This window comes from Anabrus simplex, chromosome 5 (assembly GCF_040414725.1).
Source record: "Anabrus simplex isolate iqAnaSimp1 chromosome 5, ASM4041472v1, whole genome shotgun sequence".
NCBI classification, from domain to species: domain Eukaryota; kingdom Metazoa; phylum Arthropoda; class Insecta; order Orthoptera; family Tettigoniidae; genus Anabrus; species Anabrus simplex.
Genome location: NC_090269.1, coordinates 139,122,864 through 139,148,107, shown reverse-complemented (window position 1 = coordinate 139,148,107; position 25,244 = coordinate 139,122,864). Strand labels below are relative to the sequence as shown.

Sequence of the window (25,244 nt, the reverse complement as noted above, 5' to 3'; positions counted from 1 at the left end):
AATTAAAAAACCATTTAGTATTTGACTACATACTAAGAAACTGCATACTAAGGGACTGCCAGAATGAGGAATGCGGTGCGGAAGCTGAAGTCTTCCTCGTGAACAGTCGAGATTTTCTTCTGAAGACGTAGAGCACAGTTCTCTGCGGAACGTAAAGAATTTCACCTTGTATTCTTGACACGGCATAAGCCCAAAACGCCTCCATCACCAGATGGTGCTGTCACCTTCCGCTAGTGCCAAAAGCCTGGGTTGAATTCCAAACCTCTCCGCAGTGCTCATATGGAGTGAGGGCATATGACGCTGTTGATTGTGATTCGTCCGTCGGATGGGGATGTTAAGCCTCGAGCAGACCCCTTGGTGCTATTCGACAGGAGTAGGCTATGTGCCGCTACCGGGTTTCACCCTCTCCCTTCCTACTATCACATCACGTAATTCATTTCATCTCATTGACTCCTCTGATGAGGTTGACGTCAGGAAGGGCATCCGGTCATAAAACCCGGCACGGCAGATTCATCTCACCTCATACCCGACCCCGTAGAGAAACGGGACAAGGGTTTGACAAAGAAACCTACGTTATTCCATCACTTTGTAGGCTACCTCGCGGAATTCCTGTTCATAAGAACGTTCCCGTTAGATACAAAGGTGCATTAAGGTAAGTTTCAAAGGAAAATATGTCTCTGTATCTTTACAGCTTTAATTTACATGTGTATTTCTGCAACCCCTGACTTTCGATTGTTTTATTCTTCGCGGGTTCTGTGTGTGCTGAAATGCGAAAATGACGACATAACCCTCAGCCAATGACAGTGCTAGTAGCTGCTGAACTAATGGACAATGGTGGGTTAATATTGTAAACGTGAGGCGGCAGCGCACCGCTGGGTTCCGTGGTTCAAATCCCGGTCACTCCATGTAAGATTTGTGTTGGTCAAAGCGAAGGCGGGACAAATTTTTCTCCGGGTAATCCGGTTTTCTCTGTCATCTTTCATTCCAGCAAGACTCTCCAATATAAAGGCTTCGGCAGTCGGTATAGTTCCTATCTTCGCCGCTAGATGGGGGCTTAATTCATTCCTGACCCGGTCGAATGAGTGGATTTTCATTTTAACGTAGACAACGGGTGCATGTTTTAGTGTTTGGGTTGAACGCGTATATCACATAGAGTATATCAACTTACGGTTATGTTTAATGTCTCCATTGACAGGTAAAAAAGGAAACTACCTGTTGCGAAAAGAAAAAAGAAAAACTCAAACATAGTTTTTATGAAATAGCGCTTCAGATTAAGGCAAAATTTGTGCTAAATATGTGACGTCACACGAATACTCTCTTATAAGATGGCGCTGTATTGACTCGCTCGCTCAGTTGGAGGTTAGCTATTGTTGTGAATACATCGTGGTCAGTTGTATAAAGTAACAAAATAATGGGAAAGAAATATTTGATTAGGATCAAGCAAAAACGTGCAAATGAAAGAGTTGCAACTTGAAAAGTGAATAATTAAGGAACAAAGCAAATGAAACGAAAAGTGCGTAATAGGCGTTACTATCAGAAATTCAAACAGCGAAAACAGTTTACAGTAAATTACTCTTAAATTATGTCTCTTATTTCTCATATCGGACCACCGTACTACACCGAGTTATTACCCACATTCCAAACGTACGACGTGCTATTCAATGAAATGTATTATCCAGGTAATATTTAAATTGGTTATTTTTAAGTCACTCATTTCATCATGTCATTTCATTGTCATGTTATGAGAGAACATTGATACATCTTCCTATGCAGTAATCCCATAATTCTCATGAATAGAATTAATGTGAGTACACTGACAACTTTTGGTCTGGTTTCGATTTTGATTTGCGGGGTTTCTCAACGTAACACTTGTTGAGTACAAATTCTGGTGGCCTACACCAGGGCCTCTCAGAGTGCATGCACTGTGCACGGTGCAAAAGACGACTTCGCTTGGTTGACCAGAGTGCAGACCCCTACTCCTCGATTTGGAGCAATAGCACTGTCTCATCTCTTTCCCCACGCCTGTCTCGCTCGCTCCGCCTGTCTCCCTCTTCCTCACTCGCTCCGTAGCGTTCCACATCCGAGCCGAGTTGAGCCGACCTTAGCCGAGTAGCCCAGAGACGAAGCGTTGGTCCGAGGCGAACCGAGCGCGACCGATGCACAGTGCACGGAGCTCTTGCGCCTCGATTTGCACGCGTGAGATTTTGGGCGTTTGAGAGGCCCTGGCCTACACTGTTGAAGACATCTGTCCTTCCCATTGAATTGCATGGGAACTGAGTGTCTCTAGATAACAAAGTAACATTTCAGGTGTCAGAGTATAACAATTTTATGTAGGTATTCTAGGGAGCACTTTGGTATAATACTAGCCAGTACATTGATGGTGTTGTAAGTTACAACCTCAGCCTTCTTAACGGTACTCCTAGTGTCACTGTGGTGCCAGAAAAAGAGAGCGTGCAAACAGAATCTTCCAATTAATATAAAGACTGTTCCGGAGTTATCTGTGGAACGCAGAGAGGTGAAAGAAGGTGTGGGCTTAAATGGGTCTAACTACGATATCAAAAATTAATTTAAAACTTCAAATAAAGGTTATATTTCTTTCAGAATCTCAAACTTAACAAACAATATTTTCAGGTACTGGTAATCAGGTACAAAATAGCAATAGAGATACAAAATAGAAAACCCAAGGGTAGGTAATTTACAATTTCAGGCTCCAGATTTACAAGTTTTGAGCTTCAGGCTCCAGATTTACAAGTTTTGAGCTTCAGGCTCCAGATTTACAAGTTTTGAGCTTCAGGCTCCAGATTTACAAATTCTGAGCTTCAGGCTCCAGATTTACAAATTTGAGCTTCAGGCTCCAGATTTACAAATCCTGAGCTTCAGGCTCCAGATTTACAAGTTTTGAGCTTCAGGCTCCAGATTTACAAATTCTGAGCTTCAGGCTCCAGATTCAGAAATTTTGAGCTTCAGGCTCCAGATTTACAAATTCTGAGCTTCAGGCTCCAGATTTACAAGTTTTGAGCTTCAGGCTCTAGATGTACAAGTTTTGCAAATGTTGCGTTAGCCAGATAAGGAGAGATGTCTCCCAATACACAGTGTTCACGAGCACTTGGCTCCAACAGTAACAATGTACGGCCTTCCAAGGGCACTTCTCAATATTACAGTAAACTTAGAAAAGAGCTTACATGCTCTCCAACATTAACCGATTTCTTACAGCCCGCTTAAGGCAACATTACACAAAACCTTACCTCTCTAGGCACAATTTACAATATATATTTTTGTTTACACAGGGGCCTTAATTACCCAAAGTACTGAGCCTTTGTGCAAAGAAGAACAGGTTAAATTACTGGCCCAAACACAAAATGAATGGAGGCGTACACTTGCACTCGGCCCGATGATACAGGGGCTAATCCCAAGCTACTGAAGTGACTCGAATGAAGGTTAATTTAATGTATTACAGGAAAGAAAAACGATTACAAAATCGTAGTCACCTCAAACCAAGTTGAAGAGAAACTCGAGAGGGTAACGCACAATCTATCCCCGATTTACAGTTTATTTATTTATTTATTTATTTATTTATTTATTTATTTATTTATTTATTTATTTATTTATTTATTTATTCACGAAGCACAAGATACAGCTACACTGAGCAAATTTCACTTGCACTGTCAACAGACTATTTAACAAACGTAAACTTTATGAAATTTTACATTAGCCGAAAGAAAATTTACATTTGTAGAAAAGGTTGATTACATAGTTAGAAATTCGAACCTTCCCCTCAGATAAGTTTGCGGAGACAGTTAGAAAGATGGAAAATCGGTGGCCATTACCTGGGCTGTTGTTCTGCCTGCCGAAGAATGAGGCGCCTCGCCTCCTGTCTTAACACACACACACACAGAAAGACGACGATCAATGAGACAAGGTAGCCAGAAAAGCCTCAGCTTATATACCCCAGGGGATTGTTCGACAGGATTCTGGACTAATCCGGACACGCCCTCTCATTTCTATTGGCAAATTCAAAATGAACAAGAAATGTATGATTGGTTGAAAATTAATTACAGAAAATTCCTAATTGGCTAGATTCAAAACTGGTGGAATGAGAAGGAAGTGTTGCAAACCTTGAAATAACAAAATTAATGAAAGTTAATTTAGTTGAGAAAACATAACGACACAAAACTTCTTGAAACCATTAATTCTTTCATCTTACACCAGCGTACATGACCACAGTTTTTTAAGACATCTATGGAGAAACGTTCAAACTTCTTGAAGTACACCAAAACAAAACAAAATCGAATTAGGAAACTTAGAAATGACAAACTTCTCACTTATTCAGTAGTGACATCTTCTGATTAATGTCCCAACTTCATGCAGTAGCTGTTTCATGTTTTGTTTGCTAGATCGAGTTGTTTAAGGCGCTTCTTTTGAATGTGCGGAGTTGAGGTGTACCTCTCGGTACAAAGACAATGGAGGATTTGAAAAAATGGAAGGATAAATACTGAAATAAAGGGGAAAATCAAAGTTTCTGGAAAACAGTGTGTTACTGAGATACCACTGACAGAGAGATTGGTTAGAAAGGATGCTCATTTCAAAATCATTTCTACGGTGAGTACTGTCATAAAAGCACAATTTTCGTAAGTTTTGGCATTTTTTTTACTAACTGACACTTGAATCATTTTCTAGATGAATATTGTAACTCAACGTGTAATTTATTGTAAGAAGCATAAGCCATGTTATGATGAAACAAATCTTCATTAATTTTTGAAATATGCTAGGTCATTAACTTTTAAATCAGATTAGCAACAATATTGTAATATTTATACAAGCAAATTACCTACCTCCACGGCATTCCCAATCAATATTTAAATTTCAGGTGCAGTAGAAGCATGTAAAAATTCTCTACGTAATTCGTTATTCAGTTTTCCTTATCTTCGCACAAATTTACAGTTATTGACTTACGGGGTTTTAAAAATAACCAATTCAATTTTGTCTTTTATTTCCAACTAACATGTACCCGCGACTTTGTTCGCGTTTATTAATTCAACTGCGTTAGATGTTTCTAAACCGTAAAAGTTGATTCCTGATGACGTTAACAGTCATATTTCTTGGAGCGAAAATAGTTCTTTGATACAGCCATGAGTGATGGGTGAACTGCTGTGGCCACGTATAATTTTTTAGATCTATGTGTACCGTAGATTTGGCTGGGCATCGCACACATACACACAGACAAACCCTTCTGGATATTACGGACTGAATGTGGCTCTTCGTGTCTGGGACCGAAAATGGCTTTCTACACCATGGACTTAAAATGGCTCATTGACTTTTGTTCTCTACCTATCTTATGTACGTTGCCTAGCGACAGTGAATCTTATACATGGTGACAGAACGTTGGATTGTCATATCCCAACACACGTTTTTCGATGGTTTTTCGTTCATAACTCACCAACGAAAGCGAAAATAAGAAAACCGGCTTCGAGGTGCATTCGGAACCCCTTCATCTCCCTTTGTTAAAAATTTCATATCTCTGCGTGCCGTAGATTCGGCTGGGCATCGCGCACACACAGACAAACACTTCCTTTTATTATTATAAGTAAGTTTACAAAACCTTCTAAATCCCTACCGCGAACATTTTTTTCATAAAAGTTAATGTACTCGTGGGGACGGGCTAGTGGGTCCCTGGCTCTTTCTGCTCTAAAAGTAACTCCCGATAAGATTTGTGAAACTTCGTTCCAATGTCATTAATCTTTGTAGCACTTTACAAGCTGATGTGTGTTTGCTAGGTGTTCACTTCTCGACGGACGACGACGAGCTGGTAACGGAGGTGATGCGGGCCGTCAAGGTGTTCATTCACGGCTTGGAGGCTCTGTCGTCTGCGCACCACGTGTCTCTTACACCACATCTGTCATGCGGGGGCCGTGGCGACGCCCGCTGGGACAACGGCGAGCTGTTCTTCAGGTAAGCTTACGAGCTGGAACGTAAACTACCCTATTAGTGTGAAGGTAATCTGGAAAGGTTCATTCAAGAATATTTTCTGCTTTACCCGAACACCCTGCAATAACACTGGGCTACAAATGATCACTTTGTATTTGTGACTGGTTCCCTTTGTCCGAAAATGACGAAAAATCAATGATATAATGATCCTGATTTGCTTTTGAGGTATCTTTCTCGGATTTTTTAAATCCAAAGATTGCACCACACAACCAATAAAAGTTTACGCCTTCCTAGGAAGCGCGAGGGAGTCCTCTGCTTTAGAAAAGGCATGGTAGAATATAGAATAGTGTTCGAGCGACAAAAAGAAATGTTTATAATTTCTTCTTCTTCTTCTTCTCCTGCTTCCGTTTACCAACCTTCGAACTCAGCGGCGACCTCGACTCTACCACCTCATGGGCGCTGTCCTGGAGTGTGAGACTTTGGGCGGGGGATACAACTGAGAAAGAGGACCAGTACTCCGCCACGGCGGCCTCACCTGTTATGCTGAACAGGGACGTTCTGTGTGTGTTGGGGGTGGGGAAGGATGGGACTATTAGAAGGGATAGACAAAGAAGAGGGAAGGAAATGGCCGTGGTTTTAAGTTAGGTACCATCCCGATATTTGCCTCCAGGAGAAGTGGGGAAAGCACAGAAAACGGTGGCTGAGAAGGGAATCTAACCCTCCTCTACTCAGTTGACCTCCCGAGGCTGAGTGGACCCACTTCCAGTCCTTGAACCGCTTTTCAAATTTCGTGCCAGAGTTAGGAATCGAACCAAGGATTCTGGGGGTAACAGCTAATCACACTAACCAATACAGCACAGAGGCGAACAATGTTTATAATTTTTTGCAAAGTGCCCTATTTTATAATTTTTTGTGCATTTTCCGCCAAACAAATTTTGCGCTATCAAAAAATGCAAATGTATGGCAAAATACGTCTTAAATTACAGCAAGTAACTAGGGAATATCGGAAGTTTCAAGTAATTATCAGATTCGTCTCTTTCATTACAATACACAGTCCTTTTTATTTTTAAAACTCATATTGCACAACTGTTGAAAGCAACAAATTTGCCAGATAATGGTAAAATTCCACATACACGCACTTCTACTTGCGTATACGTGAAAATAAGGTAAAATTGCTACAAACAAAAACAAAAAAACAACGAAGAAACATTTAAGAGAAACCCGTTTGGAAGAAATTAAATGCTCCTGTGCCTCTAACAAAAATTTTAAAAAAAGATTTATGTAGCTTCGACTTTTATTTGTATCGCAGTGGACTTTTAGAAAGAAATCCCGCGATGTAATCTGTCATCATACTGTTAGATTTTTTGTCCATTTTTCTCCCAATAATGTTATAAAAATTTCTTTTTCTCTACACGATGGTTGTATTATGTCTTTTCTAGTGCAGGGGGACTCCCTCGGATCTCCTAGGCTGGAGGAAACCTTTATTGGTGTTCCACCTTGGAAAACTGTGGGTTTGAACAATTGGAAAAAAGCATAAGAGTCAATGCCCTAACCGCTAAAGCAAACCAGGACCATTATACCACCAATTTTCTTTCATTGCATGACGAAAGAAACCAGTCACACGTACGTAGAACTGAGTCCCGGTGTAATCAATCCAAATCGCAAACATACGTCTTTTAGAGTCCGGCTCCATGCCAAAGTGGTTAGCATGCTGACCTTTGGTCACAGGAGTTCCGGGTTCGATTCCCGGCAGGGTCGGGAATTTTAACCATCATTGGTTAATTTCGTTGGCACAGGGGGCTGGGTGTACGTGTCGTCTTCATCATTTTATTCCCATCACGACGCGCAGGTCGCGTACGGGAGTCAAATAAAAAGACCTGAACCTGGCGAGCCGAACTTGTCCTCGGACACTCTCGGCACTAAAAGCCATACGCCATTTCTTTTCTTTATTACGTCCTTTAGAACTGAATCTGTCTTGTCTACGCTCCACACAGCCTGCCTGGCGCACACTGCGACTTCTGGTCGCTGCGACAGAAATATCGCTGTCGCAGTATTTTATTCTTATGCGCGCACTACGACTGATAATCCTTGATTCTTTTCAGTTCCGCGGTGGATAATGTACTAATTTGTCGATTTTTTTCTAGCTAAAATTTTGCTAAATCAGAAATTAATTAAAAATCTTTAAATTTTGCTCAAGTGGTGGCTACGACCTTCTTTACAACATTTAGAAACTTTCTTCTGGGAAATATGTATTTCAAATATTAAAGGATGGGAAGGAAGCGGCCGTGGACTTAATTAAGGTATAGTCCCAGCATTTGCGTGGTATGACAATGGTAAACTACGGAAAACCATCTTCAGGGCTGCCGACAGTGGGGTTCGAACCCACTATCACCCGAATACCTGATACTGGCCGCACTTAAGCGAGTGCAGCTTACAACTAAATAGAAGTACGAAGTGATTAAAATTAAAAATCGTTTAGCATTTGAATGCATACTAAGAAACTAACAGACACTAAAGAGACTGCCAGACTGACGAATGCGCGAGGCAAGTGGGTGAATTATACCTGTGTCCATGACATGGCTAAAAAATATAACCCTGTTACCCTACCTCACAGCACATGCAAAGTCTCTACTACTTGCTGTGGTTCCATACTAATCGGTCAGCCACAACGAACGATATTTTGTGCGTATTTCGTCTTTTTTATCTGCTTACCCTCCAGAGTCGGTTTTTCCCTCGGACTCAGCGAGGGATCCCACCTCTACCGCCTCAAGGGCAGTGTCCTGGAGCGTGTGACTTTGGGTAAGGGGATACAACTGAGGAAAATGACCAGTACCTCGCCCAGGTGGCCTCACCTGCTATGCTGAACAGGGGCCTTGCGGGGGAATGGGAAGATTGGAAGGGATAGAGAAGGAAGAGGGAAGAAAGCAGCCGTGGCCTTAAGTTAGGTACCATCCCGGCATTTGCCTGGAAGAGCAGTGGTAAACCACGGAAAACCACTTCGAGGATGGCTGAGGTGGGAATCGAATCCACCTCTACTCAGTTGACCTCCCGAGGCTGAGTGGACCCCGTTCCAGCCCTCGTACCACTTTTCAAATTTCGTGGCAGAGCCGGGAATCGAACCCGGGCTTTGACTTTAGAGCAAAGCATGGAACATCAGATAGGTGAGGAAAGCATGGATGTTACAACATAAAGCCTATCTGATGTTCCTTGCTTTGCTCTAAAGTCAAAGTAACCAGTCTATACCATAACATCTCTGGAAACAAAGATAGCTATCATAAATATATCCTCCCACGTCTTATGTGCAATTATTATCAATATTTCCCACAAAATCACTAATAATGCAACTTTTCGGCACCTAATAATATTCAAAATGGAGTCCTGAACACATGTGAGTAATTTTCAATGCAATATTATTATAATTTCCAGTCCCCTACATCTTTGCCACTGCCTATGGGTTCTTAGATATGTACCACACAGCCACGATATTAATTAGTATGTAAAAGTAGAACAACTTACCATAAGCGGCGCAAGTTTAGCAGGAACTTCAACACCTCTCATCGAAACGTATGATCGTCGAGAATCCCGCGGGAGTTTCCTTTTATTACAAGCCCATTCTGAAGGATTGAGAGGACTTTTACGTGTTTTATTTAGTCGTCCTTCATCACTTTGCGACAGTTTCACGGTATTAGACATACCAAGGCACCGAACAGGAAGGAGTTGAATAATGAGTGAGAAATCACAAACAAACGTGTTAGACGCGGAAGGAAGGAAAGACCAGACTGGTTAGCGGGGACTGCACGTGTCCCGTTGTTGTTCCACTGGACACAAAATACGGCTCATTCAACTAAATCGAGTCGCTTTCAAGTGAATTTCCCTTTTAACAGACTACGAATCACGTTAGAAGAGACCTCATTCTCGATGTTCCACCGACATTTCTACTTTCCTCCAATTGGCGTTTGTCCCGTTGTTCGGCCGCACTCTTCAAATGTTGCGAATTTTGTGCTGAAGACTTTGTGGTGTTGGCGGTGCCTGAACTACTTGTAACACTAATATAATATCAGATTAAATTGTATGATAAGTTTATACGTATTTCTTTACCACAAATTAATACAATTGAGGGAATTAGAGTAAATCCCACACCATCTGTGCTACAACTATTAAATTATTTTCACTATGTAACGACATAGTGTGAGGCGCAATATCATCTGTGATTTAATAATCATTTTGTCTTACAGAATCCTAAGAAACGTGTCCGTGGAGCAGGACAGCAGCATGCCCCCTCTAGAATTCAGCCAGGATGGCCGTCTCAAGAGCACAAACTTGACAGTCATGAACCTGAGACCACAACTGCCTGCGGGAAGTTCTCCCATCTGGGAGCCGGTGAGTTAGTCCTTTACTGGCACACAAGTAACTAAGCTCTGTTTTATTTTACTTGGAAAGATTAAGAACTTCAGGCCTTCTCTTCCATCTAGCAAGACACTGGAATACATACAGGGTATTTCAGCTAAGTTATCCAACTCAAGTTTTACGTGATTCACTGTCAATGGTAAAACACCATTTATACTGTATATTTTCCTGATCAGGATAGTTGTACAACAGGGTAATTTCAAAATTCAATAATATATAAGCTCATTTATCCTGAGATAAATAGTGCGAAAATTATTATCTATTTGATGCTGTTACCGTACTGTTCCCCCCTTGTTCTAGGGCAGCTCTCCCTTGCGGATTTTCTCTCAGATATAAACATTCTGTTATCAAATTCTTAAATTGTATTAATAGGTTCAATAAAATACTGCCCTATTACTCTCTATCACATAAGTAATTATCGAGAAACCGGTAGCAACTTTGTTTTTTTAATGGGACTATACTAATTTCACCCAATAGAACAACTAAAAATCGAGCGACAAATTCAGCGATGTGATTATTTTGCAAGTGCAACGAATACTTTCGGAGATATTAAAGGGTTTCATATGCGTAGGCATTAGAGAGAAAGCTCTGATGTAGAGGGCATGCTGCGTGACTCATGCCTTGTTGATAAACACGCATACCCCGACCACTTTTCGACTGGCTGCACATTTCCCTGCGCGATGAAATGGTTGAACAGGGGAAGAAAGCAATAATGTTCCTAAAAATAAAATTACCTGGACCATATTGTCTAAACAGCGGTGTATGCTAGCATACTAGCTGTATTATATTTCATCCACTACTTATTTTTATGGGATATTAGTTTTAAGAATATTTTCTCTTCTTATATTTAATTTATTCAATTTTTCTTGGCTGGAATTGGCCTACTTTGAACCACGCTTTGATCTTTGCCCACTATTCTCGCATTTTCTGCTGTTGGTGACGAACTAAGTTTTCTCCAACGACACTTGAAGACCTACTTTGGCTGCCTGCCTTCTGAGAAATTGAACTGTATTGTTTTTGTGTGGGTCCATGGTGTGGGTTGCTGTAGTCACGTCCTAGTTCGTGAACCATGGGCAACGGCTGAGTGGCCTAGTAAGTGGTCCCGAGAGTCGGCATACCAGTTTCTATGGAATGGGAGTGGGCATCTCTGACATATTCTGAGTCATGGCCCTCCTTGCGCTCAGGCGGCTAGGACTATTCAATCCACCGGTGGTCCATAACCCGTTAGAGGAGAGATCCTCACTTGGACTATGTGCAAGTAGGGTAGCATCCTGCTTCGCGAATTTACGGAGCTCAGAACACTTTAAGCAAGCCTCGGACCTATGGGAGTAACGGAGTCCCACTCCCACTTGACAAGCGAGGGACTCCTTGGAAACAACTTGGCGAACGAAATGGAATTCGATGGGAGCTATCAATATTAATAGGGCTTATGGAAGAAAGAAAGTAGAACTGGCTGAGTCAGCAAAGAGGATGCATCTGGATGTGCTAGGAGTAAGTGATATTCGGGTAAGGGGAGATACGGAGGAAGAGATAGGAGATTATAAAGTGTACTTGACGGGTTTTAGAAAGGGAAGGGCAGAGTATGGGGCAGGGCTCTTTATCAGTAATACCATTGCACGCAACATAGTTTCTGTTAGGCACGTAAATGAGCGAATGATGTGGGTAGATTTGGCAGTTGGAGGAATTAGAACGAGAATTGTCTCAGTGTATTCACCATGTCAGGGTGCAGATGAGGATGAAGTTGACAAGTTTTATGAAGCATTGAATGATACTGTGGTCAGGGTCAGCAGCAAGGATAGAATAGTGCTAATGGGCGATTTCAATGCGAGAGTTGGAAATAGAACTGAAGGATACGAAAGGGTGATTGGTAAATGTGGGGAAGATATGAAAGGTAATGGGAATGGGAAGCGTTTGCTGGACTTCTGTGCTAGTATAGGTTTAGCAGTTACGAATACATTCTTCAAGCATTAGGCTATTCACCGCTACACATCGGAGGCTAGGGGTACCAGATCCATGACAGACTATATCTTAACCGACTTCGAATTCAGGAAATCTGTTAGGAATGTACGAGTTTTCCGGGGACTTTTCGATGATACAGACCACTATCTGATCTGTAGTAAACTAAGTATCTCTAGGCCTAGGGTAGAGAAAGTGAAATCTGTCTGCAAACGATGAAGGGTAGAAAATCTCCAGGACGAGGAAATTAGACAGAAGTACATGGATATGATTAGTGAGAAGTTTCGAGCAGTAGACAGTAATCAGGTTCAGGATATACAAAGAGAGTTGGTGGCATGCAGGGATGCTGTAGTAGAAACAGCAAGAGAATGTCTAGGAACAACTGTGTGTAAAGATGGGAAAAGGCGAACATCTTGGTGGAGTGATGAAGTAAGAGCAGCTTGTAAACGTAAAAGGAAGGCTTGCCAGAAATGGCTCCATACAAGGGACGAGGCAGACAGGGATTTGTAAGTAGATAAAAGAAACAGAGCGAAACAAATAGTTGTTGAATCCAAAAAGAAGTCGTGGGGAGATTTTGGTAATAACCTGAATAGGCTAGGTCAAGTAGCAGGTAAACCTTTCTGGACAGTAATAAAGAATCTTAGGAAGGGAGGGAAAAGGGAAATGAACAATCTTTTTGAGTAATTCAGGTGAATTCATAACAGATCCCAGGGAATCACTGGAGAGATTGAAGGAATATTTTGAACATATTCTCAACGTAAAAGGAAATCTTTCTGGTGGTGTTACGAACAGCCAAAGTCATGGGGAGGAGGAAAGTGATGTTGGTGAAATTACGCTTGAGGAAATGGAAAGACTGGTAAATAAACTCCATTGTCATAAAGCAGCAGGAATATATGAAATTAGACTTGAAATGGTCAAGTGTAGTGGGAAGGTAGGGATGAAATGGCTTCATAGAGTAGTAAGATTAGCATGGAGTGTTGGTAAGGTACCTTCAGATTGGACAAAAGCAGTAATTGCACCTATCGATAAGCAAGGGAAGAGGAAGGATTGCAACAACTATCGAGGTATCTCATTGATTAGTATACCAGGCAAAGTATTCACTGGCATCTTGGAAGGGAGGGTGCGATCAGTAGTTGAAAGGAAGTTGGATGAAAATCAGTGTGGTTTCAGACCACAGAGGGGCTGTCGAGATCAGATTTTCAGTATGGGCCAGGTAATTGAAAAATGCTACGAGAGGAATAGGCAGTTGCGTTTATGTTTCGTAGATCTAGAGAAAGCATATGACAGGGTACGGAAGGAAAAGATGTTCGCCATACTGGGGGACTATAGAATTAAAGGTAGATTATTAAAATCAATCAAAGGCATTTATGTTGACAACTGGACTTCAGTGAGAATTGATGGTAGAATGAGTTCCTGGTTCAGGGTACTTAAAGGCGTTAGACAAGGCTGTAATCTTTCACCTTTGCTGTTTATCGTTTACATGGATCATCTGCTGAAAGGTATAAAATGACAGGGAGGGATTCAGTTAGGTGGAAATGTAGTAAGCAGTCTGGCCTATGCTGACGACTTGGTCTTATTGGCAGATTGTGTCGAAAGCCTGCAGTCTAATATCTTGGAACTTGAAAATAGGTGCGATGAGTATGATATGAAATTTAGCCTTTCGAAGACTAAATTGATGTCAGTAGGTAAGAAATTCAACAGAATTGAATGTCAGATTGGTGATACAAATCTAGAATAGGTTGATAATTGCAAGTATTTAGGTTGTGTGTTCTCCCAGGATGGTAATATAGTAAGTTAGATTGAATCAAGGTGTAGTAAAGCTAATGCAGTGAGCTCGCAGTTGCGATAAACAGTATTCTGTAAGAAGGTAGTCAGCTCCCAGACGAAACCATCTTTACATTGGTCTGTTTTTAGACCAACTTTGCTTTACGGGAGCCAAAGTTGGGTGGACTCAGGATAATAAGTTAGAAGTAACAGATATGAAAGTAGCAAAAATGATTGCTGGTACAAACAGGTGGGAACAGTGGCAGGAGGGTACTCGGAATGAGGAGATAAAGGCTAATTTAGGAATAAATTCGATAGATGAAGCTATACGCATAAATCGATTTCGGTGGTGGAGTCATGTGAGGCGAATGGAGGATGATAGGTTACCTAGGAGGATAATGAACTCTGTTATGGAGGGTAAGAGAAGTAGAGAGAGATGAAGAAGACGATGGTTAGACTCAGTTTCTAACGATTTAAAGATGAGAGGTATAGAACTAAATGAGGCCAGAGCACTTGATGCAAATAGAGTATTGTGGTGACGTTTAGTAAATTCACAAAGGCTTGCAGACTGAACGCTGAAAGGCATAACAGTGTATAATGATAATGTATGTTTCTGTATCCACTGAATCCACAATCAGTGTCATGTCGTCAGCAAAGGCCAGGCAGTCTACAACCAGCCCTTACTTCTTATAACCCAGGTATATCCCAATCTGGACACCCAAGTTCGTCAGTTCTTTGCGCAATTTTATTTTATAATTTATCGTTTTTTGCGTTCTTTTCTTGTTTCGTATAGGCCGAATAAGGACCACGATATTCAACTATTGTGTTTGCGGTGGGTCTTGATGTTTGCCCGGTAATGGCTCATCCCCTGACTGTGTTGTTCTTTCCTTGTCCAGAGGTCCACCTGTCTTCCTTGTTGGTGGTTTGTCCTGAAACCTCTTTTGTTCAAACGTCCTCCTGAAAGATGTACGGTCTTTTAGTCTCTTTCTGTTCCTGCAAATCTTTGTTTACTTCCATCAACCGTGGTGACTTGGTCTTACTCTTGCCCGTAAACGAGAAGTAGGTTGGTCAATCTGGCATGATGCATCCTGTTGACGTGTCCATAAAATGCTAGACATCTCTTCCTGGCAACCTCCGTGATTTTTTCACAATATTTGTAGAGTTCTTGTTTGCGTTGCCTTTTGCATTTAATTCCTTCGGTCAGATTGGGTTCCAGCCATTCTCCTAGATACTTGAACTTGTTGGTTTTCTTGTCGTTCCTTGCTCCAGATGCAGTGCGTTATTATATATTAATTTTTATTTTATTTAATTATTGTAACGTAATACAATGTGATACACATGGTTACTCAGCTAAGTTTTCACTCTCAAATATCTTCTGATGCGCTGAAGAAATAGGCATTTTATTCTCAAATCAACCACTGCCTGTTGTAAGTACATCAATATTACACGGTGGCTTTAAAGAGCCCAACGATAACATTCTCCGTTAACCTTTGCATGCATTTTTTTTTCCAATGACCATGTCATTCATTGGATTTTTAATAATAATGTTATTTGCTTTACGTCCCACTAACTACTCTTTCACGGTTTTCGGAGACGCCGAGGTGCCGGAATTTAGTCCCGCAGGAGTTCTTTTACGTCCCAGTAAATCTACCGACACGAGGCTGACGTATTTGAGCACCTTCAAATACCAGCGGACTGAGACAGGATCGAACCTGCCAAGTTAGGGTCAGAAGGCTAGCGCTTCAACCGTCTGAGCTACTCAGCCCGGTCATTGGATATTTAAGTTCTTGATTTAATTCCATGTACTGTGTACTCATGTGAAGGACAATAAAGCACTTGAAGTATTGCAATTCCCTTGTGCTATCTCTTTCCAATTCAACGTCAGTGAAACAAAAGTTTTGTAACTCCGAAATGCTTCTCGGGCTCGGCTCGATATAAGGGTGAGATATGTATGTTTATGAACACGGCTTGAGTGACGCACAAGAACCATGTCCCTGACATCACAGTGAGTTAAGCATAGCTCTCTCTGTAATGCCTATACATGACAAAACACTTTAATATCTCCAAAAGTACTCGTCGGATTTGCAAATAAGCAGAGACATGCTGTTTAAATGGAACAAGTTGCCGACACCCGCATGTGACTGTGGACCTGCACGACAAACCATACATCATATTGTCAGAGAGTGTGAAACGCGGGCATACACAGGCAGCAAAGTGGATTTCCTGATGGCAACTCCAGAAGCAATACAGTGGATCAGTGATCTTGACATTCAATTGTAGGCAGCCTTTTCTTGTTCATTGTTTTCTTATGTAAATATGTATATAATGTATATCTGAACTCAACTTGATTGTATGGGCCATACGCTCAATAAATAAATAAATAAATAAATAAATAAATAAATAACTGCACTTGTTGCCCGATTCTTAGTTGTTCTCTTGGATGAAATTAGTATAGTCCCATTAAAAAAAAAAGATGCTACCGGTTTCACGGTATGTGATGGAGGCGAATTGGACAGTTTTAAAAGCCTTTTAATGCAACTGCAGAATTTTAAAACAGAATGTTGTATTGCCCGGCGAGAAACGATAGCCTAGCCTCATCTGCGGTTCTGCAATTCAACTGTGAAAATCCTGAAATCTACCATTTTCATCCTTTCACATTAGAATTTTGATAATTTTATGTTAGTATCAATATGAAACAATATACAAAGTTTCAACTTTCTATCAAGAATATTTTTTGAGATATTCAGAAATTAATAACATTTTTAAAACTTTTCGATGTGTTTATAAAATGCTCCTCAGGCCAAACAGTTGTGGCTGAAAATGTTATATCAGCTTTCAAATATTAATTTAAGAGAATTGATGTGTGGGTGTTGACAAATTTTAATTACACTAAAAATATTTCACGTAGGCATAACTCAATTTTTATATTTTATGATGATCATGATGAGAAAAAACACGTCCCCCTCAACTATAGTATATATTGTAAAATTTGCAAATCGGTTTGTTATTCTGTTGTATCTGAAACTATCATGAGAGTTTCAAGTAGATTAGTTTGAAATTGTGGCATGACGAGCATTTTGAATCTTGAAGAGTGTAGATAAAAATGAGATTTAAATGTTTGAGATGAACTTTGGAGTCCTGTACCTGAATAAAGTTGACTTAAAACTCCCCAGCACCATATGTTTGACACTCTGCTGCCTTATTCCTGGTCTTACTAGCAGTTTTTGAGATTTTTAGTTTCCTTCGGGCTGTTTCCAACCCTTGTCGTTCAGACACTCCACTGTGGTCAAATCTCTTGCCCCTCATTATACTGATTTTCTGTCCTGAGCTGCTAGCTTAACACCCCTAACACTAGCTTTTACTGTACTTTCTGTCCGGCTCTATGGCTAAATGGTTAGCGTGTTGGCCTTTGGTCACAGGGGTCTCGGGTTCGATTCCCGGCAGCGCCGGGAATTTTAACCATCATTGGTTAATTTCGCTGGCACGGGGGCTTCATCATCATTTCATCCCCATCTCTATGCGCAGGTCACCTACGGGAGTCAAATCAAAAGACCTGTATCTGGCGAGCCGAACATGTCCTCGGACACTCCCGGCACTAAAAGCCATACACCATTTAATTTCATTTAATGTACTTTCTGACTTGCTTCAGAACCCATTTTGAATTCAGCAATTGCTGATTTTACAGCAATCTCCAGTTTTTCTTTGACACAAATACTTCCTTCGGGCTCTTAGCCCACATTACACTATGCAATGATTCATTGGCATTCTGTGTTTTACCTACTGTGCAGCGCTCTGAAACCTCATTCGAAGCAAGTCTTTGATACACAGGTAGTATTTTATACGCTACCTGTGGAGGTAGTATAGTCTTCATGTTGCTACTGTCATGCTTTGGTGAATCTACGAAAAACGAAACTAAAGATATTTTTTATGAGAAAAGTGATAATGTGAGGCAACGCTCACTTGCGCAAGGTCATTTAAATGACCGCTAAGGGCTTTAAATAACTGATATTTAAGTAGAACAAAACGCAAGAAAGTACAAGGTGTGATCATAGTAAAAGGACAACAAAACTGAAGTTTTTCCATCATTTTCAACAAATTTCACAGACACATTGCCTTAGTGGATGACCCTGTGCTGGTAGCTCGACATTACAGTTCCTCCTGGCTTTTACTTGGTATATTTAATGTTGTAGATCGGGATGTGGAAGTCGTGGCAAGGGGATGGTCTGGATATCCGGGATATTGTGTGGCCTGGTAACAGTCATACGCCTCCACAGGGCGTACCTGAGAAGTTTCACCTCAAGATAACGTTCCTTGAAGAACCTCCTTACATAAATTTGGATCCCCCAGATCCCATCACAGGGAAATGCACTCTCAACAAGGGTGTGTTCTGCCGCCAAGCCAAAGAGGCCGATCTTTCAGGGTAAGTCACCACGTTGTCCTGATGTTACTGAGAGCTCTCACCTCACTGATCTTGTCCTGTTCCTAGCACTCTACTAGCCAAGAAGCGTTGGAAGCAGGTATGTGTTGGAAATGTTTTGGGGTTGTAGTCTATCTGAAATCAGTGCCATCAATTGAATCGATTATTTCAGAAACTAGTCAAGCACAATAAAATATAGACCTATCATGGTGCTGAAACCATTCAAGCAAGGTTCTCCTATAACTGCCCGGCATTACGTGAAATGCACTCACACGGCGGGGCTGCCCCAACATCGAAATTTCCTCACATAGATCCTATGTCGGGACACACCAGACAACGAACCTTTCCGTTAATCTGTTACATCCGCCCGAATTGACACTACACTATGCTTCTGCCATCTGTTGACGACTCTTCGGGAGGCATTAAGGGTTATCTTCTCTTTGGTAACAGACTCTGTGGAGAGTTATCTCTAATCATGCAAACAAAGTGCGAATCTTGCTGTACACTAGTACCCAAAATGCTTAACATCATCCTTTAACTCTTTCAAGCTTGGTGATATGAAATGTATACCACCATTTTAATTCATTCTAAGGACGCTGCATGATGGTAAATTTCAGTAGGAACTACCAATTTGCGCTTTGCTGCTAGTTCTTAAATTTGTGTATATGTAGTGATTAATTGCAAAATGACCTCGATAATGTTGTGAGATGGACAGTTAGGCCATGGTGTGATGATAAACGGGGCTAGAAGTCAGGGTGTGAGTTTCACAAATAGAAAAAGTCCTCTCAGTTTTAAATACTGCGTTTAATATAAGGAAAGATCTTCATTGGGGTAACCACATAAATATGACTGTAAATAAAGGGTACAGATCTCTGCACCTGGTTATGAGGGTGTTTAGGGGTTGTAGCAAGGATCTAAAGAAGAGCGTATATAAGTCTCTGATAAGACCCCAACTAGAGTATGGTTCCAGTGTATGGGACCTTCACTGGGATTACTAGATTCAAGACTGGAAAATAAATCCAACGAAAAGCAGCTCGATTTGTTACAAAAAGGTTGGGAAATTTGTGCTGGGAAGACTTGGGAGAAAGGAGACGAACTGCTCGACTAAGTGGTATGTTCCGAGCTGCCAGTGGAGAGATGCTGTGGAATTATATTAGTAGACGAATAAGTTTGAGTGGTGTCTTTCAAAGTAGGAAAGGTCATAATATGAAGATAAAGTTGGAATTCAAGAGCACAAATTGGGGCAAATATTCATTTATGGGAAGGAGAGTTACGGATTGGAATAACTTACCAAGGGAGATGTTCAATAAATATCCAATTTCTTTGCAATCATTTAAGAAAAGGCTAGAAAAACAACAGACAGGGAATCTGCCACCTGGGAGACTGCCCTGAATGCAGATCAGTATTGATTGATTGATTGATTGATTGATTGATTGATTGATTGATTGGTTGATTGATTGATTGATTGATTGATTGATTGATTGATTGATTGATTGATTGATTGATTGATTGATTGATTGATTGATTGATTGATTGATTGATTGATTGATTGATTGATTGATTGATTGATTGATTGATTGATTGATTGATTGATTGATTGATTGATTGATTGATTGATTGATTGATTGATTGATTGATTGATTGATTGATTGATTGATTTGATAGAGAGCGCGTTATGTTCTGTTCTTCTTAACAGCTGTCTGAGAGTGTTTTTATTGCAGGGAAGTGAACCTCGGTGCGTCACCTGCTGTTATTTATTGAATTGTTGCTCTAGAAACATACCTTTGTGCTGTTTATTTCTGCAACAATTCACTAGATATCAGAGCTGTAGTAAGTGATAATCAATTTGTTTTACTTTAGAATGTTTATGTACCTCGCTTTGGAAAAGTGGATGGTATGTTTTATCTACCACGAAGCTTGTACCACGCAAATGTGTATTCCCTTGTGATGAATATTGTTTCAGTCAATTTTTTCACAAAACAATCACCTAGAAATGAAGTTCAGGTAAAGAAACATACAGGATATACGACTACTGAGTTCAACTCAGTAACCAGAGCGCAGTGCGAAATGCAGCACGAAGAACAAGCAAGTGATTTCATCAACACTTTTTAAATATATTTTAGGAAGCTTTCTTGCCCCTTATCATACCTTCCACCTTAAAATCTCCTTCCTAATCATAATATATTTTGCAGTTGAAAGTTTTCAGAAATTCTGAAAATATATGATTCTGAACTTGACTATGATCACTATGAGATTCCATATCTGTGGTAGTGACCTTATCTGTACAGAGTTGGGAAGTAGAAGTAACTGAATCATAATCTCTACTTTTCACAAAACGTAATTTTTGGTCGTAATTTCTGAAAATAACATTGTAATCGTTCCATTCTAGTAATCGATATAATGATATCGCATCGAATGTTTGGCAACTTTGTAGCCCCAGCACTCACAAGGTGTCGCGCCAAGGGTAGGCCCATATTCCAGGATACGATGTGCACTCGTTCACATACTCATAGGTTATTGAGGTTGCTGGGTGAGATGTAGATAATCGTGTACAACGTGATCGATATGGTGGTGGTGGTTCATTAGATTAGCAGTTTGGCTATTTATACCACTACGACCTCTATAATAATAATAATAATAATAATAATAATAATAATAATAATAATAATAATAATAATAATAATAATAATAATAATAATAATAACTTTTGAAACAAAAACAGGAGTTAGACAGGGAGACGGACTTTCCTCCCTTCTCTTCAACTGTTCATTGGACAAGGCCATCAGAGAGTGGCTGAAAGAACTGGAAGAACAAAAGATACCAAGTGGTATTTACCTGGGACACAAACGAAAGGGGCTGCTAGTTGACTGTTTGGCATTCGCAGATGACCTGGCACTTCTGGCGGACTCTGTAGAAGTAGCAGTGAAACAACTGAATGCACTTAAACACCAGGCTGCCAAGGTAGGGGGCCGATGACCTTCGATGTTAGGCCCCTTAAAACAACAAGCATCAAGCCAAGGTAGGATTACAGGTATCTCTAGAAAAGGCAAAGTAATTCACCAATATCTTTGATACTCCCAGCAAACTACAGTTGGAACAGGGCCAGACTGAGAAAGTCAACAGATTTAAGTACCTGGGAGAAAAACTGGAACCCAATATGTCAGAAGGGGTAGCACTAACAACCCGGATTAACAAACTGAAGTTAGCATATCGACTGACCAAGATCATTTATAACAATAAATATCTCTCTCGTAACACCAAATTGAGGTAGTACCAGACAGTCATCCGCCCAGAAGCTCTGTACGCCACAGAATGCTTGATGCCGAATATGAAAGGATTGTTGGACAAACTGCAGGTCCACAGAGGAAGATCTTGAGAAAGATATTAGAGCCGCTGAAAGTGGATGGCGAGTACAGAAGGCGACCAAACCAGGAGCTATACAGTTATACTGAAAAAAAAAATCACAGACGTTGCCAGGAAGAGACGTCTGACCTTCTATGGACATGGAACGAGGATGAACCCAACTAGGATGACCCACCGGCTTCTCAACTACTGGGCAAACAGAAAGATAGGGACACTACGGCTAACAGAACTGAAGAATGACATGCAGGAACAGGGAGTAACTGAAAACGACATCAGAAACCGAGCACCTGTCAGAAAAATAATCAAACAAAAGAGGTTTCAGCACAGACTATCATGTGAAAATAGAGGCGCCCTTTGGACAAAGGAAAGAAGGGAGAAGCATAGCCAGAGAATGCACGACAATTGGGCAAATATCAAGTCCCTCTCCAAGCAGAGAAGTTGAACATCGTGGTCCTTAGTTGGCCCATTCCAAGAAATAATAATAATAATAATAATAATAATAATAATAATAATAATAATAATAATAATAATAATAATAATAATTCTTTGTCGTTTAGGCCTACTGAGGGCCACGGGGCTCGTGTCTACTCTTCAGTAAAGTTGTTGCTTTCTTCTTCTTCCATTACTCCTTCATTTGCTGACTATGAGCCAGCTTTCTCTCCTCTGTCCACTTAGTTCCTGTAGTCTTCATACTTGTAAGGGACGTTGGGAACACTCCGTGTCGGATGGCTTGACGGAACAGTAGTCGGTCATGAGTTTCTCCCAGTGGGATATCTAGTTGTTCCATATCCGACTTAACTGACATGATCCATTTTTTCTTCGAAGCCTTTCCTCTTCCTGTTACTGTGAATGTCCTGTTAGTGAGTCTTTTGGAATCCAGACGGGCCAAGTGTCCATAAAAGGTCAGGCGCCTTTTCATTATCGACGTGACGATGTTCTCCTAGTGTTCATACAGTTCATCATTATGACGGATTCTATAAGTGCCTCCTTCCTGTCTGATTGGTTCTAATATCCTCCTCAGGATCTTCCTCTCTTTTAACTCCAGCTTTCTGAGTGGGCACTTCCTAGCCATTGCAAGACAATACTCATCGCGCAGTCGCAGAGTGTTGAACTTGGGTATCTTATGACTACTTTGGAGATTTTTTCCTAAAGGGTTGCATATTAATCTTGACAAGTGAAAGGTAGTGATCAGAGTCTATGTTGGTTCATCGGAATACCTTTGACGTTCTGTATGTCCGTATGATGTTGTCGTGCTATAGCAACATGGTCTAACTGGAATTCACCAAGCATAGGATTTGGACTCTTCCAGGTTTTGGCCTTTCTAGGTAGACGTTTGAAGGCTGTTGATTTCAGGACTAAGTTGTACTTGTCACAGAGTTCAATGAGACGTTCTCCATTTCTGTTTGTTCTCTTATGGGCTGGATAATGGCCTACTATCTTCCGGTACTTCCACTCCTTAGCGACTTGTGCATTGAAGTCTCCCATGAGTATGATGGAATGGTGGGAAGGGATCTTATCTAGAGTTTCTTCTAAGGTGGCCCAGCATTGTTCTACATTTTCCAGGTTTGAACGGTTTGTGTCATTCGTGGGTGAGTGGAAATTTACCATTGTGTATGCTCTATTACGAGACCTGAAGGATAACGAGGAGGTCCTTCCGTTAGGTGAAGTGAAATCTAAAATATGGTCAACCATCTTGTGGTGCACCGCAAACCCAGTACCTAATTGTGGAAGTGTCTTGATAACTCTTTCACCAGGTTTCCCCTTGTATATTCTGTACACTCCGGACTCTATTGTATCCTCGTCGGTAAACCGAGTCCCTTGCAGCGCTGCTATCATAACCGTGTACTTTTCCAGCACGTCAAACGTTTGTTTGAGCTTACCTACCTTCATTAAGGAATTAATGTTTATTGTAGCAAAGTACTCTATGTTTGTCTTTGGTTGTCGTTTGGCAGAATTATGTAGAAGTAGGAAGCATGAAGGTGCAGGTTCCCCAGAAACCGATGACCTGCTTGCCCCAGACTGTATGGGGGTGGATTGTTTACCACCTGGGGTACATTTCTGAATATTCGTTGTCTCCATGTTTCGAGTATTACGAGAGTCGTAATGGTGGTTACCTAAAAGGTAAGGGGTTATTAACTATCAAGGTTTAAGCCTTGAAGCCACCAGCACTGATCGGCTCACCGACCCAGTTTCCCACTGGGATTGGTTACCCAACGTTCCACTGGGTTGCTCGGTTTAACAGGGACACCTCTTGTAGGTTACATGCTGGAGTTGGAGTGAAAGAGGCTAAGTTGGGTTCTCTTGCTGAACCCAATATGTTATACAGTAGTTGCAGATGACAAGCAACGAAGCGTTTCACTCCCGTTTGCCCAGAGTAATGTGATGACAAAAGCCACATGGATTCCTCCCAGGTTAATTCCTGGGACCAGTAATAATAATAATAATAATAATAATAAAAATTGTACCGGGCGGTACACCTCCACGACGCAAATTTAAATATTGCGCCAATCGAAACTCCACTACAGGAAAACGCCTGAACTTTAACAAACTATATTAATTCAATTGTTTCTCCAAAGATGTCACCACAGTAAATTTGGTAATTTTGCAGTGTCTGAACGGTGTCTATTTCGACTTGTGTTTGTTTCCTCCGGATCAAGAAATTTGGACGTTCTCTAACAGATGTCTCTACAAAAACTATAATAACGCACTCTGGTGTAAAGGAATGAACTGTCCCGAAGAAATTTAACATTCATAAGTTTTCTTTTTGCTAAATTTTGTTCTGTGGTTTGAGAGTTGGCAATGTTAATCCTTTCTTTCCGCCTGTTTTGAAATTAGCCAATCCCGAATATCTTTAATTAATTTTCGGCCAATCGGGGCTTTCTTCCCCAACCTGCTCTGTAACTGTGTTCTGTAACCAATAAACTGCTGTGGGTGTGTCTTATCATTCATGAAAGGTCTCGACTGTTCCACGAGGGTATATAAACTGCTGATTTTCTGGTCTCCTCGCCACTTCAGTAACATCTCTCCTTGTGTGATTATATAGCAGGGGACGGGAAGCGCCTCTTTCTTCGGGCAGCAGTTCATCTATAAGGTAATGGCCATTTTATAACTTCATTTCTTGCTAGCTCAGCAGTTTAACCCGGGGGGCAGGTTCGAAACCTTTATAATGTAAACTATCTTTAATATGTAATAGACATTTGGTAAATTTTGGCTTTTTAACTATAAATTGGGATAGAGAGTGCCTAACCCTCTCGAGCTCCCACTCATATTGTTCTGAGGTGACTACGTTTTCATTTCCATTTTTGCTCCCTTTGTAATGTAAATAAGTTTTCTTATACAAGTCACCTCTTTAGTATGGGATTAGCCCTTGTGTATGCGGCCTACCTGCCAAGTAGGTTTTAAAAGTGTATTA

The 25,244-nt window shown here is 40.9% G+C and overlaps 1 protein-coding gene across 3 annotated transcripts in view; it reads left to right on the top strand.

The window, feature by feature from the left end:
• Window positions 1–25,244, top strand: part of LOC136874698 (glutamate receptor ionotropic, NMDA 2B) — a 314,639-nt gene that overhangs the window by 177,107 nt on the left and 112,288 nt on the right. For all 3 annotated transcript variants that reach the window (XM_067148348.2, XM_067148349.2, XM_067148346.2), the window contains exons 6-8: window positions 5,775–5,949; window positions 10,161–10,305; window positions 18,243–18,472. In XM_067148348.2, the coding sequence (XP_067004449.1) occupies window positions 5,775–5,949; window positions 10,161–10,305; window positions 18,243–18,472 (550 nt within the window). The remainder of the gene's footprint in view (window positions 1–5,774; window positions 5,950–10,160; window positions 10,306–18,242; window positions 18,473–25,244) is intronic.